Raw genomic sequence first — 11,453 nt, forward strand, 5'->3', positions numbered from 1 at the left:
GTACCTTAAATTTTAAAAATATTTACAAAAGTACCTGTAAACTTTTTTTATTTATAAAAATATTGACTCATTTAAATTAATTATAAAACTACCAAAAAATGAAAATTATTTACAAAAGTAAAATGTGTATAATGTCGGTATAATTATAATATAATTTCGGAATATTAAATCTATAAATCAGATAATTTAAAAATAGTATTTGGTTTATTATCGGTATAATTTCAGTATATTTTCGATATATCGATTATAAATTTTTTTTTATATATATATATATATATATATATATATATATATATATATATATATATATATATATATATATATATATATATATATATATTCTAATTGATAACATGTATAATTTTTTTATATGTATTTTTCACTATAGTTGGTAATGAACTAAAGAATTTGTATATTTTTTGTATAATTTTAGTATATTGTTAGTTTATTTTTTAGTATACGATGTTGTGTAATGTTCGTGTAATAATAAAATTTTAGTATATTTTGATGTGTATACTCTTGGTATAATTTTAGTATATTATTAGTTTAATTTTTAGTATACGATTTGATATAATTTTGATAAATTTTTATTTAATATAATAAAATCTCAGTATGCATAATCTTGATATAATTTTAGTATAATATTGGTATAACGTTGATATAATGTTAGTTTATGAGTATACTGAAATCATACCCACAGTATACACCGTATGTTTGTAATTATTTTTTATTTTTGGTACTTTTGTAAAAAAAATTAAAAAATTTTTAAATAAAAAAAAGTCAACGTGTAGATTTATAATTTTTTTTATTTTTTTTTTGATAAATGGTGCAATTTTCTTTATTAATTTTTTTTTAAAGTAGTGCATCGCCAGGCCCAAGTTAACACCTGAACTTACACTCAAGGCCCAATAGGTGAGTGCTAGGGCAGAAATTTTGGCTGCCACGTCATTTATTATTTATTTTGAATGTATGGAAGACGGGTATAAATAAATATCGAAAGCCCCCCATTGTGATAACGCATAACATTAAATCCAAAAATCAAGAATCAAATCAGAGATCATTCGTTTGAAAAATAATGTCAGGAGTCGGACCAATCTCACAGGACTGGGAACCAGTAGTCATCCGCAAGAAGGCTCCCACCGCCGCTGCTAAGAAGGATGAGAAGGTCGTCAACGCCGCCCGCCGCGCCGGCGCTGAGATTGAAACTCTCAGAAAATGTATTTTTCCTTTTTCTTTCTACTTATTCCGATCTAACTACCTTTTGTTAAAATCAGGAATTAGGGTTTTAATCTATTATCAAAACCCTACTACTTTTTGTTTATATCATAGTTAGGTAATTTTTTTTTAGATTTGAATCTTTATTTACTATTATACTATGATTTGGTGAACTGTGTTTTATGTATTTGGGGTTTTAATTGATTGCCTATATACCTTGTTTACTTTTTGTTTAATTGATAATTTGTTACTTGTAATTATATGTTTTAATTTGGATTGCAGCAAATGCTGGCACAAACAAAGCCGCCTCTAGCAGCACTTCTTTAAACACAAGAAAGCTTGATGATGAAACGGAGAACTTATCTCGTGAGTTTAATTAATTTATTTATTTATTTAATTTATTTGTAAATTATACGCACCCATTCTGCTGAAATTGTAAGTTGTTTTGCCTTGTGTTCTTGTAATTGTAAGTTGTTTTACCTTGTGTGATTGTAAATATTATTATAGATGTTTTGCCTTTGTGTGTTTGTAAATCATATTTTAATACCATCTCAACATGGAAGGAGGTGAATTAGCGTGTTTGAAATCTTTGCGTACCCATAAGGGCGAACAGTAATAGGGTTTTAGTAGTACACATCTTATAGTGCTCAGCGTGACAGGGTTCTCTACATTACTTTGTTTTATGTAAGCAATGTCAATCTTCTTGGTTTTTTTACATTTTAGGTTGTCAATTGATTGGAAGAGTGACTATTTTATTAGCTTGAACATTCTGTGATATTTATGCATCAGCTTAGCTTTAGGTTTGACATAAAGTAACATTATTATGGGTCTTTTTTTCATTTTTTTGTTCATAAATAACAAGAACAAAGCCTTTCTTGTTAATTCAACATTTGTTATTTATTTTTCAAGTGTTCAAATGCATTGATACATGGAGATTGCTGATTAAACATTTGTGTTATCTTTTTATTTATTTTTTTGTATCCACAGAAAGAACCTTGTATGCTTGGAGAGGGGTTCTGTAATTGATGCTTTTTATGAGTATAAACAAGCAGTTGCAGAAACCTTGTTGAATAATCATTAGAAATATATTCTCAAGATGATCGTCTATTGTCATTGTTTTCCTGTTTTTATGCTTGTGTTTTTTAATGCACATATTTATTTATTCTGTCTTGTTTTTGCTTATTATACATTCCTTCTTGTATTAACGGGACCATATTCGACATTATTTCTTGGTGTTCTCTAAACAGATGAACGAGTTCCAACAGAATTGAAGAAGGCTATTATGCAGGCTCGAATGGATAAGAAACTGACCCAGTCTCAGCTTGCTCAGGTCTATCTCTATCTTGTGAAATATATGTTTTAAGTGTTTCATCAGTTTCGACTTCCTAGTGACACAATTTTATTTCACGCAGTTGATCAACGAGAAGCCCCAAATTATACAAGAGTATGAGTCTGGAAAAGCAATTCCTAATCAACAGATAATAGGAAAACTAGAGAGGGTTCTTGGTGCGAAGCTTCGAGGAAAGAAATGAAGTTTGGGTCTGGAATTCTAAACTTGTCTGAGTGTCTCTTGGAGTCTTAAGATTGGTGGTGTACATCAACTTCTTTCTACCATTATTATGGCTCGCATGTAAGAAACAGTGTGTTTGAGACCTGTGATGCTGTTATTTGAATGTATCGTTGTTCTTGCATGCTTTGTTTTAGCCCCGTATGTTTTCTATGCACTTTTGCGATTGTTTGACAGAGGTAACAAACTGCTCTGACTCGGTTTGTGTTACACAAAAAAACGCGGGTGTTAATTTATTGGAGCACCAATCGGTATATAATGCGACTTGAATGATACTGTTGAGTTTTAATTATGGCGTCCCTCTGTTTTTATTTAGTCTCTCTAAGATTAACCAATTTATTTTTCATTTTTTCTCAACCTGAAAAGCGCTAGCCTATGCAGTAAGCAGATGGAGTCAAATTCATTCAATCTCAGTCTGTCAACTGTTATGAACTGTTGTTTTAAAGAAATTTGTAATTAATTTAGTGCATATTTAGTTGTAGGCTAAATTTATAATTAGGTCTTTAACTATACTCTCAAAAAAAAAACTATACGTTGTTTTGATTAATTAGTTCATAAACATTTTTTTGTTTTTTTTTCTCAAGTCCCTCATCCGTCAAAAAAGTACCTTCACCTTCTGTAAATCAATAGAAAATTTAAAAATGAATTTCTATGTAGGAAACATTATAGGGGTTAAATCTGTTTGAAGGTTACTAAACTATACGTGTATTGATTAACTAATACTTAACTTAAATTAGGTCGTTCTTTGAATGTCCGTCCAATTTGTTCACTAATAGAAAATTAAATAATTAGATTCACCGTATAAAAAAGATTAAGCTGTCTCTGAGATTATATCTGTTTCTCTCTCTCTATATTTTCCTTTTTTTCATTATAAAATATATATTATAAAATATATTGATTTCATAAAAAAAATCATCAAATAAACAAATAAATTTTTGCAAATTGATAAACATAATAACTATATTTAATTAATTTCGCTAGACTTAAGCAAAGTTATGACAATTTGAACGCGCTTTCACGCGCGACTCTTTCTCTTCAAGCATGCATTGAAGGTAGCTATGGAGATTCTAGAATCTTTCCGGCAACCATTTGCCAAATGGAGGAAGCTTTTCGCCACATGGATGGATGTTTTTCTGCAAAACTCTTCATTTTTAAATCAAATAATCCCATAATCGTATTTTTAAAACGCATAAAATATAAATCGGAGGTGAGAGATGCAAAAATAATAATTAGATACTTCCTTAATTATTGCGATATAATTATCCTAAATCCATTTTTGAAATAAAAATATAAAATATGGGGTTATGAAGAGTTTTGGGGTTAGTTGCTCAAAAAAGTATAAATTGGGTTCGATGAGCACGTGTTACAAGTTCAAGGGCGCGTTGATCCTTCGTTCGTATTTCTTTGTAGCAAATATTTCAAATCTTCTCAAATCTGTTCTTATTCCCTGCATATTTATTAGGCCAAATGTTGTAAAAAGACCAAACCTTTCACAAAAGTTTCACAAAAGTCCTGACCTTTCAATTTTGTCGATTTTGGCCAAAAACTGATTATTTGGTTTCACAAAAGTCTTGAACTTTCAATTTTGTCGATTTTGGCCAAAAATGAATTATTTGGTTTCACAAAAGTCCTGACCTTTCAATATTTAACATGCCACATAGTCGCCACATAGGCGTCACATAGACAAATTGAAATCAAATTGAGAGTTGGCCACAATTAAAACTAAATAATTTGTTTTTGGCCAAAATCGACAAAATTGAAAGGTGAGGACTTTTGTGAAACTTTTATGAAAGGTTTGGCCATTTTACGACATTTGGCCTATTTATTACTCCCTCTATTCAAATAGAGTAATCCACTTTAAGAAATTTTTTTATCCCAAAATTTTTGTCCACTTTTAAATATAATTAATTTTTACATCTATTTTTTTATATTATCCCTATTTAAAATCCACTAAAAAATAAATTGAAAGTGGACCATATATTAAATAGGGACATGACAAGTAAAGTAAGAATTTTTTTATAACATCCATAAATAATACTCCATCTGGTCCATAATATTTGTCGCATTTGGTCATTTCACATAGATTAAGAAAGTAATAAATATGTCTCCATCTATATGCTTTTATACTAAATTGTCCATATTAATTACTAGTTTTTTTATGTTTGACTAATGTTTTTATTCTTACTAAATTATTTATTGCTAGGGACAAATTTGGAAAATGACAATAAATGCTCTCTTGATATTCTAAATATGACAAATATTATGGACTAAAAAAATTTCCCAAATGCGACAAATATTATGGACCGGAGTAATTTTTTTTAAAACTGTATGATAAAAGTAAAGTGAACAACTCTATTGGGACGGAGGGAGCATATTCTTTTATTTTGTCTTCAACCCTCAACCACCCCTTCATCTACCTTCATCATGGCTTCTTCTTCTCATACTCCAGCCCCACCTTCTCGAAACCATTTTTCCATCTTAAATCCTGTTTCAGAACTGATCGAAAAAACCAAAAACAAGTGTTTCTGAACCGATGGTAGCTCTTGTTCTAGATACTCTGCTATTCTTGAAATTTTTGCATGGGTCTTGGTGGGTAAGCTCTTTTCAAAAAACCCCATAACTGATGAGGAAATGAACTCCTTTGTGCATGCAGAATGGAATCTTACTAGTGGTATTCAGATTGAGCGGCATGCATATGGGATCTTCACTTTTGCTTTTGAAAAGCAACCAGATCATGCTTTTGTTCTTCGTGAAAGAGCTTGGTCTGCCCTCAAACAACACCTCTCAATCAAAGAATGGCCTGCAAACTTCCCTCTCAGAAATATTCGCTTCAAAACATCTACCTTTTTTATTCAGATTCATGGGTTACCCAGAAATCAAATTGCTCAAGCTAATGCTGTCAATCGTGGTGCAGAATTTCCATATTTACATGCAGTGGATTTTGATCCTACCAATTTAATATGGCGTAAACAGTTTCTCAGGATCCAAGTTGATATTTTTACTGATAAACCGTTCATGAGAGGCGTTTTTAACAAACCATGAACATCCGAGGAATTTTAGGTGGATATTTGATATGAAAACTTCCCATACTACTGTTTCTATTGTGGGAAGATGAGTCATATGATAAGAGGCTGCAGATATCGTATCAACAATGAAAAGGAAGGTTTTTATCTTCCTTCTGGTGAACCATTACCTTATGGTTTATGGCTTAGTACTGCTCCACTTATTCATAGTTCTTTGGTCACTAACAAAGCTGATCATTCAGCTCATTTCAAGCAAGGATATCATAATCACATACCAGGGTATGGAAGTTACGCAGGCCGGTTCAGAGGACAGTTTCAAAAGAGAAATGTGAACATTACTGGCAATAAGGATTGCATGTAATAGGGCCCACCTAAAACTATAGTGCCTCATCTGATGGAAGTAGTTGCTGAAAATTCTCCTGAGGTACCAACACCTGTTTCTACACCTTTTCCACCTGTCAGAAATGCTGGCTACAACTCTGGTCTCTAAGGGCAAAACTATAATTCTTGATGACTCACCTTTCATATTTTCTGCCCCGGCTTTGTGTAATACCCCAAAATATTTAATTAGCTGATTGGACCACGTGTCCAGTTTTGAGTCGTCAGAGTGGCGATATCGGAAAGATTTCAGAGAAATTAAGATAAATAAAATTTTAAGTAGGTCGGTTTCGGGAAAGTAATTATGCGGAAATTAATGTTATATTTCAATTCTAAAGTTGGAATTGGAATAAAAGGAAAAATGTCAAGAAAAGTCCCAAAATAGAGTTCAGGGACAAAAGTGGTAATTTAGCCACTATGTATCGAAAATAGGAATTTTTAAAGTTTTGACGGAAAATATTAATATCGGGATTCATATTATTTATCGGGTATAAATAATACGTATAAGTTATAATAAAAGAATTTATTGATTTAGCTATGGACTAAATCGTACAAAAGAAAAGTTTAAAGAAAAGTTTGTAACAAATGAAGAGAATGATGACTTGAGTGGGATTTAAACCATGATATATATAATTTTCATTAAGAATGATAGAATCAGAGAGAAGGAAGAGAGTCCAGAGAGTTCAATTTCACCGATCACGATCGTTTCGTCGCTGTTTCTCCGTCCGACGTCCGATTCAAGCGATTCAAGCGGCAATCTTTTTAGAATCGAAAGCCCCATCGATCCCAAGCTTCATTTTGAGGTAAAGCTTTAAGAATTTTGTTGAAAATTCGAAGTTAAGGGCTGTTTTGATGAAATAAACGTAATCACATTTAATTCGATAGTTTGAGATCGTTTTAATGTTCTAATACGAAGGAAGATATGTGTTTAGTATGTTAGAATGAATTAAGCATGCTGGGATGGACGGAGAGCCCCGAAAATCGAATTCTGAGGGTTGCACATCGGTGTGCGGACGCACACCGTAATGTGCGAACACACACCAATGTGTGCGGTCGCACACTACACTGTGCGGACGCACAGTGCTTGTGCGCGCCGGCACAGTGGGTCCATGGGGACCAAAGTGGGATTTTAGCCCTAATTGACCGGGATTTCAATATCTTCGAATATTAGACCCTAAAAACGATTAAGGACCCCGATAATTTAAAAAGTAAAGTTTTAGCTTGACGTTTTCGATAATTAAAGATAACGAGAAACGTTAAGAGTGTGATACGATTATCGAATACGAGGAGCGATATTCGCTAAGTCGTTTATACGACTAAAAGTTACCAAATACGTAAATAAGAATAAATATGAAACAGAACCCTAGAATTTAAAGTATTATACGTGTAAAAGCACAAGATTCACATCTAACTATTAAACGATTTATCAGACGTGTCAGCGAGTAGTGAGGTCAGTAGACGTGGACTAACGAGAGCATATTGTCAGATCGACCACATCATTACTTGGATAGCGGTCACTGTGAGTTGCACTTTACTTTCGTGTATTACATATTAAAGTTATTTAATATTATATTTTATATATACGTGTATCGTTTATGCGCATCGCATTATATATGATTTGATTAAATGTTATATGTTTTTATCTAGTTTATATACGAGGAACTAGTATTCAATTCGAAGAAACTAGCTACCTATTGGGTGTCAATAGGCTGTGTGATCACCAGTATCGAGTCAGTCTAGTGAGTTTGGATATGATACATGATTGATACATACATGCATGATATGGTATGATATGATATGAATACGAATATGAATATGAATTTCGAAGTTGGACAATGAATTCGACACGAGTGAGCACTCGGCTACGGTGTAGTCTGAAGTCCCCGTATCTAGTGAGTTGGACTCACACTTTGGGATTAAGAGATAAGTCGCGATCGACGAGGTAGAGTGTGAACTCTCCCGGGTCGAACTATCTGGATCAGTATGATTTGATTATTCGAAAGTTGTGTCGCATGCTAGGATATTAGTTTCTAACGGATCAAGTACCTATTTATATGTATTATTTTATATTATTGTTTCCTTGAAATGTGATGCTACGTTTTTATATTAATACCGTCAATAAACTTCAAACTCACTCAGTATTTTCCCAAATACTGACCCCTCACCTCTGATGTCTTTCAGGTGCTTAGTGTGTGGACTTAGCTAGAAGCCAGTTTTGAAGTCCAAAAGTCAGCTGTGCATGTATAGTTTTCTGACTTCTGTGAGTGCTGCAGTAGTAGTCCAGTGTCGACAGAGTATTAGCCTAGACAGCAGTACATTTTGATTGTACATATTACTTGCTGTCTTGTTTATATTTTGCAAGTTACGTGTTTTATACGTTGTTCATGGCACCAGATGCCGGTGATATGCTTGATACGCCAACTGGTGTACATAATACCTCAAGGCCAGTTCGTAAAGGGTATAATAACTAGAGCCCGCGAGGTTTTGAACAGTTAGTGTAAATATTTGGTTACATGTCATATATATGTTTATTTGCTTCCGTTATTTAATATTATTTGTTTATTATTTGTGAAAAATTAATAGTGTTTTGAGGCTTGCTACGGATTCCGGAGCTACCACTCCCGTTCCCTAGCGCCGATTGCGGCTCAATATTTTGGGTCGTGACACTTTGACAGCTGGTACTAGTAATACACTTATTATTACTCAAGCCAATTTAGATTTCACTTCAGGTACTATTTTTGCCCCTTTGTTTTCCACTATACGAACTATTTCACGAGCTGAGCTTATTACAACCACAAAGGCTAAACCAACTATTCCCATTACTTTACCACCTCATTTTATTCGCATATTGAGCCCAAGGTTGAGAGAAAAGTATCAGAAGTTAGATGCTTTCCCTATTTTAGATGAGGTTGCTCAAGTTGAAGTATGCTCGGACCTGCTATACAGAAATGACTTGCTGAATCCTAATGCTTCTTATGAACTGAATGTATCCTACCAGGAAGAAATTGGCAAATTATTTCAAGAAGTATGTGTTAATGATTATTCTCTTCCGAAGCTTGCTGATATACCTACTACCTCTGAGGCACCTGCTAATCTGGTCATCGCTTCTCAAACCTTAAAGGCTAAAACTTGGAAGAAACTAACCAGAGATCAACCTGCTGATGCTGAACCTACGGCTGGAACTCTGATAGATATAAAAGAGACATTCTTCCAGCTAGCGTCTTCAATGATGAAAAAAATCCAGAAAACTCACCATGATCCAAATACTCCACGGAATCAAATGCTCTTCATTAAAACTACTAGGGATCCCTTACCTTGTTTCTTACCCTTCGAGTGATGATGAAGAATCAGAGAAGTTTGACACAGACATCTTTCTTAGGGAAGAGGAGAGCAGCCCTAATGGGTCTCCAAAGGGTTCATGAAAATCATTTCCTGGAATTGTTAGGGATTGGGGAGGCCTCTGACAATTCAACAGTTACATAATTTGTGTGAAGAACAACTCCCTGATTTAGTTTTCCTTATGGAAACTAAGAACAAGGTTTAAAAAATTTATCTTTTGACTAACAGGCTTGGGTTTAAAAACTCTTTTTGCATTGACCCAGTAGGCTATTATGGAGGCCTTTGTTTGCTTTGGACTTCACAGCTGCAATTATCAGGTAAGTACTATGATAGCTTTTATATAGTTATATATATTATTACTAGTTCATCTTTTGCTTTTGACCATGTGTGCTGTCATCTGAGTACTACACAATCAGTTCGAGAGGGACAACTGCAGCTTTTGAAATCCTTCCAGCAACATCTTAGTTCTAGTTATATTTTTATGGGGACTTCAATGATTATATAACTCAAGATGAAAAGATAGGAGGTTTTCCATTTGATCCAAATCAACATGTAATCTTTGAATCTCTTATTAATGATACGCATCTACATGATTTGGGTTATTTCGACTGCAATTGCACATGGAGTAATAGACGTAGTCATCCCCATTTAATTAGAGAACGTATTGATAGATGTTTAACTAATGATGCATGGCTGGATCAATTTCAACATCTTAAGGTGTTTTATTTAGATGATATAGGTTCTGATCACTGTCTGATCCTACATGCTTCAATTTTCTTAAACCTCCTAGACTGTTCTTCTTTAACAAGGAATGGATTTACAACGAACACATCACATCCATAATTGAATCAATTTGGCAACACATCATATCTGGTTCATTAATGTATCAAATCCATGCAAAATTAAAGCTATGCTGCCATTCTATTGTGCAATGGAATTCAACTCATCAAAGGAATGCGCAAACAATTATTCAACAAAATTCTGATCTCCTTATACAGGCAAAAGCAGTCAATTATTCTTAAATTGATTGGCATAGTATTAATCAACTGGAACACCAATTATATGTTGCTAGAAAACAAGAAGAACTGTTTTGGAGTCAAAAATCAAGACAAATTTGGCGTAAACATGGTGACAATAATAAGAAATTTTTTCATGCAACAACCATGCAACGATGTCGGAGGAATACAATTCACAGAATCTTGGACCACAATAACAATGAGCAATTTGAACCGCAACAATTAGGAGATCTTTTATAAATCACTTTGCCAAACAATTTTCTTCATCCAATCCTCCATCATTACCAGAGATATTCTCCAATTTCCCTTCTACTATTACTCCACGTATGAATTCTATTTTGTCTCAACCCATTACTAATGAAGAAATTAAGACAGCAACTTTCTCCATTCATCCTTCCAAGGCTCCGGGTAGTGATGGTTTTACGGCTATTTTCTTTCACAATTTTTGGTACCTTATTGGTCAAAATATTTGCTCTTCAGTTAAACATTTCTTTAGGGGGCCATATACTTAGAAGTTTTAATCACACAATCATTTGTCTTATTCCGAAAAAAACTGATCCTTCTAGAGTAGTTGTCTTTTGCCCTATAAGTCTTTGTACACTCTACTATAAAATTATTTCTAAGATTATTTCTTTTAGGCTGCAAAGAATTATCCCTCATATTTTATCCCCCTCTCAAAATGCCTTTACTAAGGGAAGATCCATCTCCGATAATATTTTGCTGGTTCATGAAGTAATGCACTACTTGAAAACAAAATCTACTGGGAATGCTTATTTCATGGAATTGACTTGATGTTAGTAAGGCATACGACATGTTATTATGGTCTTTCATAAAGGTTATGCTTATATACTCAATTCAGCTGCTAGGGCCAAAAGTCTTAATGGAATTTGCATCAATCCAAGATGCCCTACTTTA

General features: G+C 33.3%; 1 protein-coding gene across 1 annotated transcript; it reads left to right on the forward strand.

The window, feature by feature from the left end:
• The first annotated feature begins 1,004 nt into the window (after positions 1-1,004).
• On the forward strand, positions 1,005-2,906 carry LOC126670514 (multiprotein-bridging factor 1b). The gene is made up of 4 exons (XM_050364265.2): positions 1,005-1,217; positions 1,498-1,581; positions 2,463-2,545; positions 2,628-2,906. Exons 1-4 carry the CDS (start codon positions 1,076-1,078, stop codon positions 2,745-2,747), a joined length of 429 nt encoding a protein of 142 aa, XP_050220222.1. The 5' UTR covers positions 1,005-1,075; the 3' UTR covers positions 2,748-2,906.
• The last annotated feature ends 8,547 nt before the right edge of the window (positions 2,907-11,453 follow it).

The sequence above is a fragment of the Mercurialis annua genome, linkage group LG2 (assembly GCF_937616625.2).
Source record: "Mercurialis annua linkage group LG2, ddMerAnnu1.2, whole genome shotgun sequence".
Lineage (NCBI taxonomy): Eukaryota > Viridiplantae > Streptophyta > Magnoliopsida > Malpighiales > Euphorbiaceae > Mercurialis > Mercurialis annua.

Excerpts from the sequence above, each read along its gene's own strand:
- LOC126670514 (XM_050364265.2), top strand. The coding sequence starts at position 1,076 with ATGTCAGGAGTCGGACCAATCTCACAGGACTGGGAACCAGTAGTCATC. Across the intron at positions 1,218-1,497 it reads GATTGAAACTCTCAGAAAAT|CAAATGCTGGCACAAACAAA; the intron begins GTATTTTTCCTT and ends TTTGGATTGCAG. Across the intron at positions 1,582-2,462 it reads TGAAACGGAGAACTTATCTC|ATGAACGAGTTCCAACAGAA; the intron begins GTGAGTTTAATT and ends TTCTCTAAACAG.